General features: G+C 45.1%; 1 protein-coding gene across 1 annotated transcript in view; it reads left to right on the forward strand.

Annotated features, from left to right (window-relative positions):
- Positions 1-771: 771 nt before the first annotated feature.
- hmcn2 (hemicentin 2) overlaps positions 772-21496 on the forward strand; it is a gene marked incomplete at both ends in the record, with an annotated part of 55803 nt that continues 35078 nt past the window's right edge. Inside the window, 22 exons of the mRNA XM_083978473.1 lie at positions 772-1030; positions 2769-2839; positions 3362-3520; positions 4016-4138; positions 8373-8544; positions 9352-9458; positions 9555-9675; positions 10430-10693; positions 10832-10976; positions 11435-11556; positions 12487-12759; positions 13190-13331; positions 13646-13773; positions 15109-15222; positions 15302-15460; positions 15559-15753; positions 16812-16907; positions 17048-17175; positions 17264-17408; positions 18512-18624; positions 19866-20025; positions 20696-20855. Coding sequence (XP_083834599.1) covers positions 772-1030; positions 2769-2839; positions 3362-3520; positions 4016-4138; positions 8373-8544; positions 9352-9458; positions 9555-9675; positions 10430-10693; positions 10832-10976; positions 11435-11556; positions 12487-12759; positions 13190-13331; positions 13646-13773; positions 15109-15222; positions 15302-15460; positions 15559-15753; positions 16812-16907; positions 17048-17175; positions 17264-17408; positions 18512-18624; positions 19866-20025; positions 20696-20855 — 3356 coding nt within the window. The remainder of the gene's footprint in view (positions 1031-2768; positions 2840-3361; positions 3521-4015; positions 4139-8372; positions 8545-9351; positions 9459-9554; positions 9676-10429; positions 10694-10831; positions 10977-11434; positions 11557-12486; positions 12760-13189; positions 13332-13645; positions 13774-15108; positions 15223-15301; positions 15461-15558; positions 15754-16811; positions 16908-17047; positions 17176-17263; positions 17409-18511; positions 18625-19865; positions 20026-20695; positions 20856-21496) is intronic.

A 21496-nucleotide genomic window follows, 5' to 3' on the forward strand; every position in this document is an offset into this window, starting at 1 on the left:
TTAGAATAATGTTCAGTGATCAATAAAACATCTATGTTCACAACAGCAACAAAGTAAAAAAGGGACAGTGACATTTCTGTGTGGCACGCCAAGCTATTCCACCCATTCATATGCCAAGGGGATATTTCTCAGGGTGGGCTACGTATAAAATTAGATTGGTGTCAGCTGAATATAAACGATGGCTATTTATAAAAACGAGGCTGTTACTGAGACAATGTTCTCGCCGTGTCCAAAATACAGACTTCAGACTCCGTCGGTAATGCGCGTAAAGCTGTTAAAAACCGCATCTCTAGGGGCCCACCTCGATTGCGGAGGGAAAAAAAACATCGGATTGAAGGGGGGAATGTAGGATAGGGTTAAAGCCTGGAAGTCACAGTGGGGTCGAGTTACACACACACATACAAAAAAAAATCAGGTTGGGTCTCGGGAACCTTTTAATACCCATCTCCGCCCCCGTTTGAAGCGTCAGAGCACCAGCTCTCCAGGGGCTCTCCAGCACTCAGCCAGTCCACACGCTTCTCCAAACTTTACGCACGGATGTTCTCCTGTGGAAGTATTCTACACTGGATTTTGATGTGTTTCAGCGCAGGCATATTGTTCAAAATATCTTTTCTACCGATTGGAAGCAGTCCCAGACTTGTTTAAGTATCTTTGCAATCTGAACTTTTTTTTTTTTTTTTTTTTTTTTTTTTTTTTTAACTTTCTTCTGCTCTTAAAAATTTTATGTGATCAGCCTCATTCCGCCAGACAGATGCAGTAAATCTGAATAAAATGACCGGTGTCTTATTTAAGTGCCTAGTCTTGGCGCTCTGTATCAGCGCGCACAGGCTGCTGGCAGTCCCTCGGGTTGAGGAGGATGATGGATCTGGTGACAGCGCCTCGACCCTGGCCTTTGTGTTCGATGTTACCGGCTCCATGTACGACGACCTGAAGCAGGTGATAGAGGGCGCCTCACGGATCCTGGAGAAGACCCTGAACCGGAGGACCAGACCCATCAAAAACTTTGTCCTGGTCCCCTTCCATGACCCAGGTACTGTTTAATCAAATGCATTTGAAAATAATCACAAACGTTTGAAACGCCTCCACATTTGTGACTGTGGTAGAGTAGATTTTAGAGAGTTTTTTTCATTTTCGTGTCTTTTCTTTTGTAAGTTATTACACGTAATTGTTTATTTATTGGGGAAGTTATCAAGTTAAGACGCCAGAGTTGGCTCTGACTTTGTGGCCAGACCTGTGGAGAGTCTGTACTCTTAGTTTTTTAAATCATTACAAACTCAACAGGGACAGTGATGCCGGCCAAAAAGCCCTGCTTTGATGCGAGTTTTCTGTAGCTGTCAGTTTTACTGGAAAAGAAACTGAACCTGTGTCACATGTTGTGACCCACAGTCCACTTAGACAGAGCAGCTCCTTGAGTTGAGCTCAGACTGATACCAGACCATGTAGTAGTGGAGTGACAGTCAGTGGAACAGGTAAGGGTCCTCACCCCATGCCCCTGACCTCATATATATGAGGAAAACATAAGCTTGAAAATAAGAGTGCTCTAATGGGGGGAGGGTGTTTGAGCACTGATGAGAAGCATATGCTGTCTGCTTGTGTGTAATTACCCCAATCACCCCCTCCCCAACCAACCCCCCACCACTCACCCCACCCTGCTCCTCCCTCTCCTCCATCCAAGCCTCCGGAAAACCCTCACAGAGCCCAGTTTTTAGCCAGCCAGGGGGGGATGGTGGGCTGCGCTAACACCACACATTTTGTCTTGTGTTTAATGTGCCCTGCCCTTGGGGACCTTGTAAACTTCCAGGATTGCAAAGAAGCTGCGTTGTCTGACAAAGAGGCGTGACAGTGCTGTCAGTGTTTTACAGGCACCCATGTGGAGGGGGGGGGGGGGGACAAGGACTTGAAAGCCTCTGCTTTCGGGAAACAGGTTGGGAATGAGTTAGAAATGTCATCATCCGACACAAGCCCTGTGTCATTAGTCACACAAAGATACTTAAGAATAATATTTGACGCTTAGAATAACAAGCACCGACATGGAAATCATGAGGCTCCACCATACCTGATGAAAGTCTCCTCCTGTAAGAACTATAATGAAAAGCTTGTGTTCATGGACAGCACTGTTCTATACCAAAAGCAACGCACCCTCTGAGTATTGGCCAATGTTTACTGTTCCATCGATCGTCCCCAGGGGACAAGAAAGTGTCTCTGACAGGCTCTTATCCATCATGTTTGGATCCGCTGCTGCACCTCGAGACCTGGCGGAGACACCAAATAGAAAATGCTGACTGCAGCTGCAAAACAAGAGATTATTCTGTCATCATTCAAATTCTGGCTGGTGTTCAGCGATTTGTGTAAAACAAAACCATAACATTGTAATTTTATCAGTGCACCACTGTGGCCTCTCTTCCCTTGTGCTGTGTGCTGTGTGGAATTGATATTCACGTCTTGCATAAAAGCAACAGGACATCACTCTGGTCCTGATAAATTAGGCTGTGGCTTATTAGGTATTCAGATGCTATGCCGTGGGTGTTCTTTTTTTTTCCCGCATACAGGACTGATGAGAGGGAACAACTAAATCCCTTGTTCCAATATGGGTTTTTTATTTTGTTGAGTTTGAAGAAAAACCCACACAGGTTGAACCTTTTCCAGCTGTGATAAATATTTCTAGGTACACGCAATTCAGAGTTAACCAGAACACCTCTTATTGTATATTATTGATTTTGTTGACTTTAGGAGTCTCTGTTTGATGATTTGCATTTCTGAACTCACAGATATCGGCCCTGTATCCATCACCACCGATCCAAAGAAATTCCAGCAGGATCTTCAGGAGCTGTTTGTCCAGGTGGGTACCGAGACACACGGGATGATTCTTCTATAAGACAGAAACCAATGCAGTGCGCCACATTATTTCAGAATATGGCTGTGTGAACTGCTGCTGCTTAAAGTTTTACTGTTTGAATTATTGCTTCAGGAACTGTGGCCACATGGCTCAATTACATGATAATACTATAATGTAGTGTAACAGTAGAGATGAATAATGAAGTTGCCAAGCTGACTCAAGAATGTTACACTGCATTACATGTAATAGCTGCTGGTGAGTGCTGAATTGAACAAGTTTTAAAAGGTCTGGTTTTTTGTTATTGTTGTTTTTACGTTTCTTTTTTCAAAAGTTACGTAGGGTGGCTTTAATGAGTATCATCATTTTTAGTATTTCCTTTACAGTGCTTCCCATGTCATCCATAAAAGGGAAACTTAATTCAGGGTGATTTGTGACTGAATTGTTTAAACATAAATCATATCAGTCTGAATGGGGTTTAAGATGTTCCAGTTCCAGCGTTTGATCATTTGTGATTCTGTCATCCAGGGTGGGGGCGACTGCCCTGAGATGAGTATAGGTGCCATAAAGAAAGCCTTGGAGGTTTCCTTGCCTGGATCTTTCATCTATGTCTTCACTGATGCCAGAGCCAAAGACTACCGCCTGAAAAGAGACGTTCTGCAGCTGGTGCAGCTCCGCCAGTCTCAGGTACTGTAAGCTCCTACTCACAAATCAGGGCTAGAGACATACTGTATGTTGGACCATGGCAAATATATAATTCATCTTGATGGAAGTTCCTCCTTAACCATAGCCAAATTATTTGAAAATAGTAGAAAAACATATTTGCAAGCATTTCATTATTGGTTTTTAACTGTTTTTGTCTGACGTTAGAAAAAAGCTAGATCTGAAGCCTTTAAATACAAGGGCCCCGGCCCACAGAGTTTCAGTATCTTTGCATTTGTCACGTGCTGCAGATGAAAGAATACAATGGCACACTGGGAAAGATCTACATTCCAATGAAGTTCCCTGATGTTCTGCTGAGCAGGGGAAAGTTTCTTCAAAGTCACTCAGTCTCAGCCTCTACGTAAAGCATGACAATGAGCATTAGCGTCACTTTGGAGCCAACTGAAAATGAGTCGGTGGAAAGCAAACACTAAACAGTAGTAATCCTCTTAACTCTCCTCCTGCCCTCCCGGTTCCCAGGTGGTGTTTGTGTTGACTGGGGACTGCGGGGACCGCTCTCAGCCTGGCTACAGGGCCTATGAGGAGATCGCTGCTACCTCCTCCGGACAAATCTTCCACCTGGACAAGCAGCAGGTCAATGAGGTGAGAGCACAACAGAGCGCACTGTAATGCGTAAGAGATGACAGTTACTCTCTCCAGATCTTTATTAAACCCTTAAAGGGATAGTTCACTCAAAATTCAAATTTCACTCATCATCTACTCACCCTCATGTCGACTAAGAGCTGTGAGAATTTTCAGAGTCCTCCGACCCTTCTCTGAGTTACGGGGGGGGGGGGGGGGGGCCGCGCAGCAGTATTTGTCCATATAATGGTTGTCAATGGATACCAACTTTCTTCGTCCAAAAAGACACACCAAAAAACATCAAAATACCCCCATACTGCTCGTCTGTAATGTCCCTCTTGTATTGAAGCCCCGACGTGAGAAATTGTTCCGCCGGTCAGTGCAAATCACGCGAGATTTGCACTGACACAGGAAGAGCAGTGAACCGAGACACTGGGGGCTTCCGCTACAAACAAGCTTAAAATATAGACTTATTTAATTTTTTTCGGAACAATTTCTCATGTCGGGGCTTCAATACAAGAGGGACATTACAGACGAGCAGTATGGTTTTTTGGTGTGTCTTTTTGGACGAAGAAAGTTGGTATCCATTGACAACCATTATATGGACAAATACTGCTGCGTGGACCCCCCTCCCCCCCGTAACTCAGAGAAGGAACGGAGGACTCTCACAGCTCTTAGTTGACATGAGGGTGAGTAGATAATGAGTGAAATTTGAATTTTGGGTGAACTATCCCTTTAAGTAGAATGCAGTGGGTACACTGTATGCATTATCACCTAATAATGGAGAACAGCAGGAGCAGGAAAGAAGCAAACCCAGTTTGAACCACTGATGTAATAATAGCTATTTTATTTAGTGTAATCAAACGGTTCCAAAACTGATATTTAACTTCCTCGTCATATGATACGGGGCGAGTGACTCTTTTATAACGGAAGCGGCGTGTAACAGAAGCCCCGTCTGAGAAGCCAAAGACAGCGGGGCTCACTTCCCAGGCAGACGTAAAAGAAGCCAGAGTTTCCTCTGGAAGAGACACTGGTATCCTGCATGTCAACACAGGAGATGGCTGGGCAGCACGGAGCTGGAGCCAACAGCTCTGTGCACTGGTGGCCCACTGAACCTCTGAACTCAGATATGTGTGTGTGCGTGTGTGCAGGTCTGTTTCCTGTCAAGTCATGTTTGCATGTAGCTACACATACAATGCCTGTGTGGGGCAGCTCCATTCATTATCACTCCATAATCCCTCCAGCTGTTTAAGGAGGTTAAAATGTCATTTTTGTGCTGCAGTATTGAGGGAATAGGAGACCAAATCCCACTTTAGCCCTCACACCTCCACCCCAGATGGCTTTGTGCTAAAGTAGGCTAGAGTATTTTGACATGTTCTTAGTGTACTGTTACTGCAAACATGTGCGCGCTTATAAACAAATTTTTTCTTGGATCCACATTGATTTTACTGTATGTCAGCCGTCTTTTGGACCTGTGTGATTATAGCTCTTGGGTGGCGTGCTTTTACCAAATTAATGCAAATCCTTTAATCCTTAAAAACCTCAGAAGTACTACAAATCTAACCAAAATATTCCCTCTTAATAGCAGTTTAATAAAGTGTGGCCAAATCAAATATACAAAGTCTTTTTGTGGTCTCCAGGGGGGGGAGAGTGGAGAGAAAACAGACTGCTTATTTTACTCTCTAATCCCAGGATATGATCTGTCATGGCTTCCCTCCTTCCAACACAGCTGCCCAACAGTGTTGGCTCCAAGGGCTCTCACAACAGCTCATTGTCAGCTCCACATATCGCACTCTTTACAGACTTTAAATTTGACTGGTTATGATGAACCAAGGAGTCTGCTAACAAGAGCGTGGACGAGAAAACCATACTAATGTGCTGTCATACTTGGACCGTGGTGTGTGTGTGCGCTCTTCATGGTGATGATGCCATCCTTAGTCATCAGCAGCCTGAGGCACCGATCAAGCATAAGGGCTGTTTAACACGTCAGCGATGCCTGCTTGCCAATGCCAAACCGAAACATGTTTTTGAAGACACATGTAATGAAGATACAGTTATGCCTCGTAGGATCTGGCCGCTTGTTGTGTGTGTTTCCACCAAGCATGCTGCATATGCACTCAGCTCAAGTGCCTTGAAGAGTCATTTATAACATTGCCCTTATGGTTTCCTCATTACATGGATGCAGTATTGAGTTAAGAGGCTGGTAATGGCTGTCAGGCCCAGGTAACATTTATCTTAAGGCGCCTTCCTGAGTGTATTAAAAGGCACCTTGTGTGGTGGAGCTGCCTCTCTCAAATACACTCCAGTTGTGACAGGCCAAAGCTTCAACAGGTGTGTCCAAACTCCAGCAGGGAAGGAGCAGGGGGTCCATCTGTGACTGATTTGCTCTAATAACCTTGATTTGTAGCGGGACATCTTCCTCCTAAAAGTGGTTTTGTGGTGTTTAAACCGGGCTAAGGACTAGCCTGACCCCTGCCCACCAGGAGGGTTGGAGTCAAGCTGCTCAGCTTAAAAGTTGGGACACAGATTTCTCCTTCAGGTAATGTACCTGAACCAGTGAAAAAAGGGAACGCAGCAGCATCACCCCAGCCTCAGCTAACCCTTTATTTTTTTCTCTTGACCCATCTGTCATGCTTCTATGAATAGCAGAGGGGGGTCCTTCCTGCAACAGCTCTGTAAGCCCAGTTCAACTGAGACACACCGGATGAGGTTTCACAGGACTTAAGATCCTCTGCATTCCCCGTGGTTGAATCAGGGAGTGGCTGCAGAACGCAGTGTGCTCCCAGAGCCCCGCCGCGGCCCCGGACGGTTAAGTCGCCCCATCGCTGCACTCTGCCTCCTTTTATCTGAGGTCTGAGGCCAAAGCAATGCCCACTCCTCTCTGCTCTCTTGCATAAAAAAAGTAGACACTAGCCTGGGGCAGATGTAGGTCACTTCTGAGCAGTTTCCTGCTCTGCTGGTGATGGCTGCACATGTGGCAGACATTACAGCTGTTTCCAGTTGTAAAAACGGCGAGAGGAACCAGCTGCTGTCAGCACCCAGTGGACCTGATAGACAAAAAGCGGAGGCCTGATAATTAAATTATCAAAGGCTTTCCTTGTTCCATTTTTGCGTAAATGTCTTAAAATGTGTTGCCGTTGGCTCCGTCTCCAAGGGGCCGCCGCAGAAATGTTTTCAGTTTGTCTCGTTGCAGACACAGCTCGGACATAATGCCTCTTCATATGAGGTCAAAACAAATACTAGACAGCAGTTGCTTGTTAAGCTTTTGGAAGATGGAAGACATTTGGTCCTTTGTGGCCACTGAAATGAGACTGTGAAATGTCGATGGCTTTTGCGGCTTCTGTTTCCATTTTGGAGGAAACAAAAGGAAAACTGTATTCTTAGTCAATAGCATGATAATGATAATACCCAGTGGGTCAAGCACCTGTCAAAACAAATAGTGTCAGATAATTTTCTGGAGAGCCACCAAGGTACACTTTAGTCTGAGTTATAGTTGTTTTTGCCATTATATATCATCAAACCGTCCACTACAATTTCAGCCTTTGCGTAACTCTTCTCTCTGAGTGAGATGACTCATTTGAGAAGTAAACCTCCTAATGTGTCTCTATCTGACCTCATCCTGCTTCTTAAGCTCAACCGATTCTGCAGAAAAGTGGGAAACAGCCAGAGCCGTTTTCTGCCTGATACTTATCCAGCAATTAGTCGGGTTGATTCTGTGGAATACACAGACTTTAAGTGTATTTCTCAAACAAAAGGCACATCCCCCCACGTTCACCACTGCTTTCTATTCTGAGGAACAAGCCTCATGATTCATGAAAGCTGCGTTGCAGCAGGGGGGGGGGGGGGGGGGGGGGGGACTGCTTCCTGACAGACTTCTACCGTGAGAGACGCTCTTCAGGGAATACATGCTTGAGAGTGCAGAAAACTGTATGTTATCAGTTTGACAGTTGAGCTGTTTCACTTTTCCTTTGTTTAGGCAAAATCACTCTAAGGAATAGTTTTGCGATGAAAGAATAGACGGAAGACAAAGAGCAGCCTGCTGTCTGGGCAGGGAACGTGGTGGTGGGAGCTGCATCCTTCCGATCCTCAGCTTGTCTTTCTAAGATGAGGAGGTTGGGGGGTGTGAGGGGGGGGTGGGATCCTTGAAAGTTTGTGTTTGACACGTCTCCGCTTCATCCACTGACAAATGTGCTCCTGCCAGCATGATAGGTGGCTGTGTTACGGAACTGTGACGGTGTTTCTCTGTTTCTGGCAGGTTTTAAAATGGGTTGAGGAGACGGTCCAGTCCCTGAAGGTCCACCTGCTGTCCTCCAACCATGACAGCGCCCAGGAGAACAAGTGGGAAGTGCCCTTTGACCCCAGCCTCAGAGAGGTCACTGTGTCCCTGAGTGGACCAGCACCACAGATCGAGCTCACTGATCCTTTTGGTACACATCACATTTATACTCCTTTGTTGTTTTTTTCACTTTAATTTACAATAATTTATAACGTGCTTTTACAAGTGCTCAAACGCTTACATAAAAATATCAACACAATTAAGATACACAAACAATGTAGAGGGTTCAAAAAGAGATATAAAATGAGATAGGATAAAAGAACAGAAAATTAGACATTTAAAGGGATAGTTCACCCAAAATTGAAATTGCACTCATTATCTACCCTCATGTCGACTAAGGGCTGGGAGAAGTTTCAGAGTTATCCGTTGTCCCGAAAAAAATTAAATAAGTCTATTTTTCAAGCTTGTTTGTAGCGGAAGCTTGACGAACCGGGAAGAGGAGCTTCCGCTACAAAACAAGCTTGAAATATAGACTTATTTAATTTTTTTCGGGACAATTTCGCATTTTGGGGCTTCAATACAAGATGGACATTACATACGAACAGCATGGAGGTATTTGGATGCTTTTTGGTGTGTCTTTTTGTTACGAAGACAGTTGGTATCCATTTGCAACCGTTATATGGACATGCACTAGCTACGCCGAGACCCCCTTTAACTCAGAGAAGGCACGGAGGACTCTGAAACTTCTCCCAGCCCTTAGTTGACATGAGGGTGAGTATAGATAATGAGTGAAATTTCAATTTTGGGTGAACTATCCCTTTAATTTACAGATTAAAAGCCAGTTTAAAAAGGTGGGTTTTTAGGAGTGATTTGAAGGTGTGTAATATTATCAGTGCCCACAATCAAAGGAAGATGTATTTCACACATAAATACCCCTGTGCTTGTGTTGTTGCCCCAGGTCGTGTGGTCGGTGTTGAGCAGGGCCTTAAAGAGCTTCTGAACATTCCCAACTCTGCTCGTGTTGTCAACCTGAAGTTTCCCAGACCTGGAGCCTGGAAACTAAAGGTACTGCTCTGCTGAATCATTCATCTTTCTTTCACTATGTTATGACCATAACCTAATTGAATACTATTGCTTTTTTCTTTTTCTTTTTTTCTACAGGTGAGCTGCAGCGGGCGCCACACTCTGAGAGTCACAGGAGTCAGCAGTCTGGACTTCCGGGCCGGCTTCTCCAGCGTACCTGTGTCTGAGTTCAACCACACCAGGGAAAGACCAATAAAAGGTGCCACACATGTTTCTGTTAGCTTCTATTTCAGGGTTCCCACGCGTCCTGGAAAACCTGGAAAATGGAATGAAATTGAGAAAAAGGGTAAAATGTCCTGGAAAAGTGTGAGTTGTCCTGGAAAATTATTTATCACATGGTGACATCAGCTACCAGAGCTCTATTTGACTTCTTCAGACCCCACTAAGGATTTATTTTCCAAAGATGTGCCCAGCGAGAAAAGAGAGCTGTTTTAGGTGTGGTTTAAAAACAAAAACAACATGTTTTTGCGTTGTTCTATGATAAATTTGTCTTAATTTCTGAGCACGTAAGATATTATTTCATAGATAAGTTAGAGCCATATGTTGCACATCTTTAAATCAAACTTCTGGGGGTGAGAGAAATGAAATAACTAGAGAATGCATTTCCTGAAGGAAATACGGGTGAATGCTGAAAGCTGGAAGCTGAATTAAGTGAATAAATTGCTGAACCAATCTTGAAGAGATGAAACAGTATATGAAGAGTATGAACAAACTGGTTGAATGTGCAAAATAAAGTACAACTGTCGAACTACAACTTCTCCAAAGCATGAATGGGACGGGGCGATGTGTATGGCCTAATAGCATGTCTGTCAGACTGTAGCAGCTGAAAATGTCTAGGAAAAGTCCTGGAAAATGATTGCAAGAAAAGAGTGCATGGGAACCCTGTATTTGACAGAGAGCACGTGTACAAGATGACCTCATGGCAGTCTTTGTCTTTGTCCCCCCCCCCACAGGACTTCCAGCCCATGTTTTGCTGAAGTGTACCGGCCTGAAGCCTCCCGGTCAGCTCAGCCATGTGGAGCTGATGTCAGGCTCCGGCCGCTCCTTGCGCACGATCCCCGTCCCTCTGCCCGCCGACCACGGCCAACAGGGACTGTGGCATCTCCCGGAGTTCCGCACCCCCTCCCAGAGCTTCTTCATCAAGGTGACGGGCAAAGACAAGGAGGGCTACCGCTTCCAGAGGCTGTCCACTGTCTCCTACACCAACATCGTTCCAGGCAAGACAAGACCCACACACCCCCCACACCCCCCTCCTTCTTCCTGCTGACACGTTTTACCAAAGCCACTCCACAGTGTCTCTCACACCTCATCAATCTCTCCAAAGACCTTTGACCTTTGCTTCCTCCTTTGCGTAGATCCCCCAGCTGTGAGCATGCCTGATGTGGTGAGGGGCTTCTACATGCAGCCCGCTGCCATTGGCTGCTCGGTGAAGAGCGACATTCCCTACAGGCTCCGATTCAGCAGAAGTGGGATTATGCTGGGAGAGGAGAAGATCTTTCAGTGAGTCTGTCCTCTATTTGCTCAGCGCTCTGTAACATTTGGCTCGCCTTCACTTCGGATTCCTTCAGATGCTGCAGCTTCATGCATCCATTACCTGCTTTAAAACAAAACAAAAAAAAAACATTAATTAGGTCACTGGCGAGCACGTCTGTGGAGCATTAGTGCTGCTCCACTCTTAAGCTTTATTGGCTCATCTGTCAGGAAACAGGTATCCGCAGTCAATTTTTGTGAACATTACATGTTCGATTGTGTCATCTTGAAAAATTAACAAAGCGCCCATTCTTCCTTGGTGTTGACGCTCTGCTTTGAATTAAATTCATGAAACGAAGCTGACTCGTGGTGAAAACTATTCCCAGCGTGCGTGCGTGCCAGGGGTACTAATCGAATGTGACGTAAAATGGGATCTCGTTGCCATTGCCATAATCCAGCCAACCAAACCAAGCGTGTCTTTGTATCAGGAATTCTGCCACGGCATCATGGGAGATTGCCCACGCATCGGCCGAGGATGAAGGCTCGTATGAGTGCGTAGCGCAGAGCAGCGCAGGACAGAGACGAGCCTTGACCCAGTTGACTGTTAGAGGTATGTCACTCACAAATACAGTAATGCAAGCACGCACACATACACTTCCTCAATGATTTGCACAAAGACACAACATGGGTCTAAAGTAAACCGAGTGAGTTTTTTTGTGCTTATCTTTGCAAAAAATGTATTTCATCACATAGTATTCCAGGTATTCCTCAATTAACTTGTTTTGATCATAATACATCCTTATTTTATTTTTCACTTTTTTTACTGCCCCTCTAATGCACAAATGGGTCTAAAATGACCCACATTCATTTCCAATGTGATTTCATGCTGAGTGATAGTTTCTTTGCTGTAACTTTTGAAATCTATCTATTTTATGATTGAATGTTCCAAGTATTATTTTAATATCTTGTTTTTTTTTATTAGTGAGGTCATTATTTCCATTTTTCCTTTCTTATTTTGTGAACAAAAATGTCTCAGTGAGTGGACCAGTTGAACAAACAAGCATAGCAAGAATACTTAAATTTTAGCATTCCCTCACCTCACACCATACCAACAGCTTCGTACCAGACCATTGTTTCTCTGAAACATTTTGTTTGTTTGTTCATAAAATAAGAATAATACCCTGTAATAATTAAAAACAAGATATTCAAATAATACTTAAAAGATTCAATCATAAAATAATTAGATTTTAAAAGATACTGCAAAGAAACACTCATCCAGCATGAATTCACATGGAAAATGAATGTGGGTCATTTTTGACCCATGTCTGTATTACGTAGAAGGGGTGTGCATATGTTGTGCACCAAAGGGTTAAAACAAGTTCCAGACAATTTTTTTCATCTCAATTTCATGGCTACAACATCAACATGATACAAAGCACGCCAGTACAAACATTTGTATAAAAGTAAACTATTTCTGCACTGTTTATTCACCGCTGATAACACAAGCTCCGTGTTTTGCTTGTGTTTCCCCCTGGAACAGAGCCTTCTCCGGTCCTGAGGCCGGCCGTCAACGTGACCTCGGCCGTGGGAGGCGTGGCCGTGCTGTCCTGCCAGATAGAAGGCTCCATGCGCCACAACCTCACCTGGCGCCGGGCGGGTCGCACCATCCAGGCCCGAGCGGGGCGGGTGAAGCTGCTGTCCGACTCCTCGCTGCAGATCAGCGGCGTGCGGGCTCAGGATGCCGGGGAGTACCACTGTGTGGCCACCAACAGCCACGGAGACAGCAGAATCACCGTGTGGCTTCTGGTCCCAGGTACGGTAGGACGATGCCCCCGGCCGTGGGCCATCTGCTTAAACACTTAACACACACACACACACACCGGGGGCCTCACGGCTACTTTCAGACCCCTGTCATCTGTTTTCCATTACTGGCTTAACCTAGTCTCAGTCAGATTGAGCCACTTCCTCGTGTTTCTCATCAGCCAGTTGAAAAAAAGTGTGGACATCATGGCCTCAGATGTTTGTAATGAGTTTCAAAAACAGCCAGAGTCCATGTGAAACCTCCCTACGATCCACCGGTCATGATGTCACGCACGGAGTTGTTGCTAATTGTGCTGTAGCGCACATCATCAGGACTTTACTGTTGTTAAACGCTTGAGGAAGTTATAAATGACATCATGCGGCAGTGACGAGGCCCTGAGTCATTGTCAGCCTTTTCCCCTCTGTTTCACTCCCAACCGTAGAGGCTCCTTCTGTGGCAGTTCACCCACAGAGCCAGGCTTTCTCCCGCGGGGACGAGATCCGCCTCGTCTGCTCGGCGTCCGGCTCCCCCCCTCCCAAGCTCTTCTGGAGCCATGGAAACATGTTCCTCACTAATCGGCCGAGGTAAGGGAACTCTCAGCCCACTCAACACCTCCGGCACAGAGGACTCGGAGAGTCATTACATTCCACTTGGACTACATGCGCGATTGCCACATCTTGTTTGCATCGCTTCAGAGATTTACATCTAATGATGTGAAATGTTTTTTTCCAAACCACAACTATGTCATATGCGTGTGTAAAATACATATTGAAAGAAAAATGTCTCTCATGGTACTCAAGAACAGCAGAAGGGTTTAGAGAAGAATTTCTGTTTTTGTGTCTGCACATGTAATCATGAGGAGCCAACAAACATGGAATCTGTTGTTCGTTTGAAACAGGGTGAGTCTAAACCATGATGGACTTCTGATCATCAGAGGGGCTCTCCCAGAGGATGCTGGGAACTATTCTTGTCTGGCAACCAATGAGGCTGGGACTGCCTCTCAATCTGTGTCACTTACTTTTGCAGGTAGGACATACTGTATGACCACAGAAAGGTTTTGGTTTTTTTCCTACTTGGAGTGTCATTCATTTTTAAAATGTATTTCCTGAACAACTCGTTCTCTTGGCATTCACTCTCAAACTTGTAAGTCTGTGGTGCTGACTGCTCCTCAGCAGCATTTGATTTGAGTTAACCTTTGAGTAAAACCCACTGTGAGCAGTTCCCTGGCTTTGAGTAGAGCACGACTGACTGTGGCCACACGCCACCCCGCCTCACACATCAGGATATTTCTCTCCTTGTTTTGTGAGCACTGACAGTTGTAGGCTTGAAGTTTCAGTCATGGCTGTCAGTGAGCGGTTGACAGAAACATCAACACTGATGGACTATGGCAGCCCCTTCCTGAGGCGCGCTGGTATTATACACACTTTTGTCTCTGAATGTCATTTTTAACAACGCTGATCTGTCAAGGCAGTGCGAGCCTCGTACTGTAAGATAGATCAGCTCAAATTTTCACTTCAGCTGTCTGCCTGTTCCAAAAACATCTATCCCAGAGTGTTTGTGTAATGTAAGTGTAGTTTTACATTTACCTCAGGAGGCTTTTGCAGCCTTTGCTGGGTGAAGCTCAACTGCTTGTTACTGTAACCTTCGTCTTGTGTCAGCTTTCTGCTACCATCCATGGCGTTCGGGTCAGTTTTGACCCGTGTTTTGAGGAAGCTGTAAAACACACTAAACACATTTTTTTTTCATCCAATCTGTTTTTCTTCTCTTGGTTACATTGTTAGGCTTCCTTATCCATGAAAATTTTGGTTTTAATATTCTTTGGTGTGGTCCCCTGGGCCTTTGTCAGTATACCCCTTGGCTTCAATGGAACCTTCCTCTTGTAGCTTTCTGCTTCCATCTGTGGTGTTAGGGTCGGTTTTGACCCAAGTCTTAAATCAGCTGTAAAACACACTAAAAACAATTATTCATCATCCCATTTGTTTCTGATCTCTTGGTTACATTGTTAGGCTTCTTTATCCATGAAAAGGTTGGTTTTTCACTTATGATTTCAGTTTTAACTGTCATTATTGTTCTTATCCTTATAATCGGGTCAAAATTGACCCTAACACCACAAATGTCATAATTTTAACCAGAGCATTTTAGAAATTTGTGAAAATTTTTTTTTGTTTTATTTTGTTTAGAGGTTCCTGACAAAGTCAAAAAGCCTTGATGCTATAAACAGATTTATGTGGTACACCGCTGGCCTCGCATGACAGTGTGACGTCTATGTATGTTGTTGGCTATGTAGTGGTACAGACTAGCGTTGTTGTGTACCCGAACACAAGAGAAGGGTTAAGCTCCCCCTTTTTCTTTCCACTCCAGAGGTGCCGAAGATAACAGTGGCACAGCAGGTGGTGCTGGTGTCGGTTGGCGGTGATGCGACTCTAGAGTGTCAAGCCACAGGCCTCCCTGCTCCTCTTGTCCATTGGTTCAAAGGTAAGTTAATGTCAAAGATAGCACACACATTAAAATGACTGGTAAGAGAGCAGCAGGCTTATTTAGTCTGTGTTTCCAGGGGAGCTGGAGGTGGGCTCTGCTCCTTTCGTCCAGCAGGATGTGCACCGCGGGACCCTGCACATCCAAGGGGTGCAGGAGGTGGACGCTGGTCAGTACAGCTGTGTGGCCAGCAGCACAGCTGGAACCTCTGCTGGCACTGTTACCCTGCAGGTTGGAGGTTAGACCGCACTTCACTGTTCTTCATATGAGGCTTATTTTTCTCTCCGACTTTATACAAAGGAAAAATTCATCTTCTCCCCACTCTGCCCTCCACAGCGGGCCCATTGTTCTCCGAAGCAGCGGTTGACGTGGCAGCTAACGTCGGGGAGAATATCACCCTCCCCTGCGCCGCCCGAGGTTTCCCGCAGCCGACGCTGACCTGGCGCAGACAGGACGGCAGACAGGTTCTTCCAAGGACAGACAGCCACAGTAGAACAATGCAGCTGGAGAACGGACACCTTCTTATCCAGAGTGAGTTATCCATTAAAAGCCGACAGCTAAAAGCCTCGCTCGCTCTGCGGCGCAGCCTAATTAAGCTTCATGGTCGCCCTGCACTGACTGGCATGACTGAAATTTTCAGAGTGATTAAATATAGAGAAGGTGTAGCCTTTCATATCGAATTCAGCTAACATTTTCTTAAGAGAGGGGAGGGGAGGGGGGACGACAGGATGTCACCGCCACTGATGAAGTCACAGTGTACACAGCACACGGCTCACAACACACTGAATATCCATCCTGCTAAAAGCACTGCTTCTGAGTCACCTAAAAAGTGCAGCATCACTTTAATGATATTAATCCCTGTGCAAGAGCAGGCAGGCGTCCCTTTGTCCATTCATGTGTCCTTGATTGCGAGATTGTAATCTCATCAGAGCGAGGGGGGATATGAGTTGTGAACTCTGGAGGCCTTTCAGCCGGCAATATGACTAATCCTGCCCACTGAAGGTGATCCTTTGTGCTCCTGGGACTAAATGTTTATAGTGTGTGTGTAATATTGTATTGGAGAGGAACAGGCATATTTGCATGGGCTGCTTCTGTCACTGTTTCCACTTGTGCCTGCCTTCTGACCTAATTAGCACAATCTGTTGCAGATGGCTCTGTTTTTTACCTGCATTTGTTTAAAAGAGCATCTCTTGTCTATCTCTTACCAGGATGCTCCTCTCTTTTCTTTTTTTTTTTTTTACCTCTCGTCATCACCTCTTTAAACATCAGCCCGACTATCTAAACACAAGGACTGAATCATATGTACATCTTCCAACATGTGATCTCCAGGGATTTTACTGACTGGAACATGTGTGTCAGCGGGCTGGCAGCTGAGCCAAACCCATTAATCCCATTATTTTCTATTTTTAACTCTTAATTACAGCTCAGTCAAACCAATAATACCTCTTATTATTGAGAAGAGGACTTAAGTGCTATTAGCTTGGATTTTTCAAGATAAACAGTTTTTCTTTTCTGTGTGAAGAGATGCTGCTTGATTCAGATGTATGAAGTGTGAAATTAGTTCTGTTTGACTCTGTGTTTGACTACAGGCGTCTGGCTGGATGATGAAGGGATCTACATCTGTGAGGCCAAGAACCAGTTTGGAACCAGCAAAACCGAGGCCAGAGTTAGCGTCACTGGACTCGGTACGAGGCTCTCTTATCTTTTTTTTGAAACAATGGCAGCAATGGCAGCAGCTCCAAAGCCAATTGTAGCCTTAAAATACTTTCACATTTTCCGGCTCTTGTTTGTTATTTATGTCTTTGCAACTTCCTTTTCCCCGCAGAGCCCCCTGTCTTGGCTCACGGTGCCCCCACCATTACCGCTGGCATCGGCCAGTCCTTAAGCATTCCTTGCATGCTGTTGGATGGAATACCTCTTCCAGAGAGACACTGGTCCCACAATGGAAAACCAGTAAGGCTGGCTAGTGTTTAACCTTATATTTATATACAGTATATACTCTGTGTTCCTGTGAGACAGCAGTCATTTTCCTTCTACTCAGGTTCAGCTGAATGGGAAGATGTTCTTGAGGAGTGATGGCAGTTTATACCTTGAAAGAGCCACCCCAGAGGATGCTGGGACGTACGTCTGCACCGCAGTGAATGTAGCAGGCTCCACGAACATCACAGTCACCCTGGAGGTCCATGGTAAGATGAGGAATAGTCAGAGATAAAACTTACATGCTTTCCTTCCCAGTGTCAGATGAGAAGACCAATTCCTCACTAATGCTATGAAGCTAGAGCCAGCCAATGATAAGCTTAGCTTAGGATACACAGCAGTGGAAACAGCTAGTCTGTCCAAGGTTAACTAATTCTCCTGGGTCAAGAAATAATTTTAGTGCATATCACCCTGTAAAACCACAAATCCCCATGCTATACAGTTTTGTTTGTGTATGACTTTAAATATACAACATAGTGAAGTTAAGCAGTGCTGACAGGTGGATGTATTTTTGGACTGTTTGTCTTAGTGTTAAGTCTCCAGAACTACCAAACTACAAAGCTAAAGCTGCTGATTAACACAGCGGAGACCCTGGTAACTGCAATTTACATGTTGATATTTTCCGAAACAAACATCTTTCTTTTGTCTCATCTTGGCATGTGGCTCATCTCTTATTCAGAAACAACAGTTATTTTTATCCATGCCTCAGTTCAAGCAGTGGTCAGTTGTCAGTGTATGTACCCACAAGGGTCATCACAGATATCGGTCAAAGTTCAACGACTTTGAACTTTTGGTGCATCCACACACAGCTGTTCCATCGCCACCACAGACACACACAATAATGACAAGACGCATGCAAAAGCTGTTTGCACGTGGTAATGTGAATGCACCTCATATTTAGCATGCTGACATAAAAGTGGCATCACACCTCTCACTCTCTCACCTCCTTCCCATAATGTCAAAAACAATCCCTCTGAGTCTCGAACACGGTTTCTCCATGCTTGAGACACTGGCAGGTTTGGACAGTCTAGGTCAAGTATGTGCTGAGTCAGTGTGGAAAACAACAATATTTCAATGAGCTGACCACCTGCTGTCATCATAGTGAGAGGGTTCATCTACCGCCTGCTTTGACGAAAGGGCTGTTTTGTTCCTAGGCATGTAATGACAGACAGGGCTAGATTACGGTTCATCATCAGTTTGTAATGAAGAAATGCCTCCAGCTCTTATGCCGCTGGTTGGCTAAGGCCGGTGATAATGCCGCGGGCCACGGCCAGTCAGACAGCTGTGTTTTGTGACCTACTTCTTTCCACAGTGCCCCCTGAGATCAACGCTGGTCCGTACCACTACATAGCCAACGAGGGCGTAGACGTCACACTGTCGTGCGAGGCCAGCGGCGTTCCCAAGCCAAGTGTTGTCTGGTCCAAGGTAGGATGTCACACTTGTGGCCCCAATCCACATATTTTTAATGATTGCTTTTGGCTGCGTCCCGCACACTCATGTGTGACTAATTGGGCAGATCTGATTCCCACAACATCATCTAGAGAGGATCACATTTGGCCTCCGTTCAGCTTAAAATGAATCATCATTAAGACTTTGTAAATAAAACGATGACTATATCATGCATGTTGCAGTCCTGTTATGGTGATGTAGCTGTATATTTTGCTGAGTTTAATTTCACCGTTCATCTGTGGGCTATTAATGTAATCAGCATGAGAATAATGATAGTGATGATATTGGTGATGATAATAGTCATCATCTTCATCTAATAATTCATTGTCCTATGATTTACTACTTTAACTTAGGTTATAACTTAACCTAATCTATTAATGAACAGGGTTACTTATTTTGATTGAATTTACATAAATATAATTATTTATATCTTTATTCTAATGTACCTATTGTCATATCAGTCTGAGTAACAACACAGTTTCTCTTTCTAGTCTTATCTTTCTCTGATTTGTCAGAGCACTAGAAAAACATCACCATAACACTTTGCTCTGCAATCACGACTTGATTAATCTGAAAAGGAAGGATGTAACCATAGCAACATTGCCATACCGCTGCGTGGCTGAGAGACCACACAGTATTTTATTGTACCTAAGAAATCTATTTAAAACCTTTCTTACAGAACCTTCGAACACAACACTTAAGGAAAATGTATGAGACCACATTGTGATCATATAAAGCACAATCAAATGATTTCTCTTCAAGCTGTTGTTATTGTAAACATGATGAATTCAGGCAGTGATTTGTCCTTTCCCATGAAGAAATAAACAGATGACACCATTACATAGTCAACATTACTGAGTGAAGTCATCGTGCTGTTGTTTCGTACATTTTGTTGAAATGAGCCAGATTTTATTTTCCTTGCTTTTTTCCCCAAACATTTTCAGAGTGCTCCAGAGTCAAGTAAATTTCCTTCCTTGTCAGATGAAAGTGAATCTGTAAAAGCTATTTTATGCTCAAAGCATGTTCGTGTTCAGCAGACTGCGTTCTCGCGTGCATGTAATGTGGATGCAGAGTGAGTTAAAGGGGCGCTCAGTAATTTAATTAGACATCAAAGGTCGGGCTGTTAACCTGAAACTAAGCTGTGTGTACCTCCACCGTTGTGCAGACAGCTTTTCTCCTGTGAGTTCTCTATGGTCTCATGCCTGCTCTTCCTCCAGGGGAGGCAGCCTCTGCCAAGGGACCGCTCCTCTCTTCAGTCTGATCCCGATGGGTTCCTCCACATCCAACACCCCACTGCTGAGGACGCAGGTATCTACATCTGCACTGCCACCAGTCCTGTGGGCTACGCCAGCCGGGAGATCCAGCTCAGTGTCAACAGTAAGGCAAACAGATTCAGCATTCAGCGTCAGTCACCCAAACCTATCAGTGTTTAACCCTCCTGTTGTCTTTCTGGGTCAAATTGACCCAATTTGTTCCCTTCCTCCATCCTTCCTATGTAGATGCCATGTAAAGCCCTTTGAGACAAACTGTTTGTAAAAACGGGCTATACAAATAAAATTATCTTGCCTTCCTTCCTTCCTTCCTTCCCTTCGTCCTTACTTCTTCTTCCTTCCTCTTTTGATCCAATTGACCCTCCATTTTTATTTCCTTCCCTTTCCCTTCCTCCTTTCCCTTCTTCCTTCCTTGAACAAATCTGTTCCCTCCCTCCATCTTTCTGTCCTTCCTTTTCCCCTTCCTTCTTTCCACAATAATCTTCCCCTCCCTCCCTCTCCATCCCTCCCTCCCTTCCTTCTTCCTTCCTTTTTGACCCAATCTGTTCCCTCCCTCCATCTATCTTTCCTTCTTACTCCCATATTTCCCTTTGTCCTTCCTTCCTTCCTTCCTTCCTTCCTTCCTTCCTACTTTTCCTTTGTCCATCCTTCCTTCCTTCCTTGACCCAGGTGGACAACAGGAGGGGTTTAATGTAACAAACTCTGTGACCTGTAACATAGAAATTAAAGAAAAGAGCCTGTATGGTTTTCTTACAAATTCTCTCCCTCTCCTCCAGGCATGCCTACGATAATGGGCGTCAGTGGCCATGACAACACGGTGAAGATGGCTGCAGAGGTGGGAACAGAGGTCGTCCTCCCATGTGAAGCCCAGGGGAGTCCGTCCCCACTTGTCACATGGAGCAGAAACGGGCATCCCATCCCCCCGGTCACAGCTGGGTGAGGGGAAGTCTTACCTCAGTCTAGCAATGATGCAGTAAAATCGGTTAAACATCGTGTAACAACAGACAAACATTCTCACCATACCTTCCCCCTGACTCGGCTAACATCTGACTCAGCTTTTACAGGGGATTATGAGCGGAGCTGGCTGCCAGTCAGGGCTGCTGCTAATGTTTGGAGTTTATTTGGTGATGCCTGTTCAAGAGCAGTTAGGCAGCACTGAAGAGCTGTGTGAGGGCTTCACTTGTTGGCTAAACTGAGGAGGAACATCTGGTCCCCTCATGGTTCACTGACTCCCCAGCTTTCATGTGTGGTCACTATGGGTGCAGACAAGGCGGGCTGACTCGGGACACAGACTGGATAGATGACAGACACACTCTCCGGGCCAGACACCAGACAGAATGGTTTTGGGTAGCTGGAAGGATGACGGGAGGGAGGGAGGGGGTTGAAAGCTGCGGTGACTCTCTGATACAGTATTACCCGAGTGGGGCCAGCGAGAGCGAAACGGTGGGGGTGGAGTGGGGGGGTGCCAGGAAGAGGGGAGGAAAACGAACTGACAGAGGAAGAGATACAAGCCCTGTCTGCCTGATGTTGGGATTCCCTGGGGTGCCTGAGCAGTAAAACAACATGCTGACTCTTTA

The sequence above is a fragment of the Trachurus trachurus genome, assembly GCF_905171665.1.
Source record: "Trachurus trachurus genome assembly, chromosome: 9".
Lineage (NCBI taxonomy): Eukaryota > Metazoa > Chordata > Actinopteri > Carangiformes > Carangidae > Trachurus > Trachurus trachurus.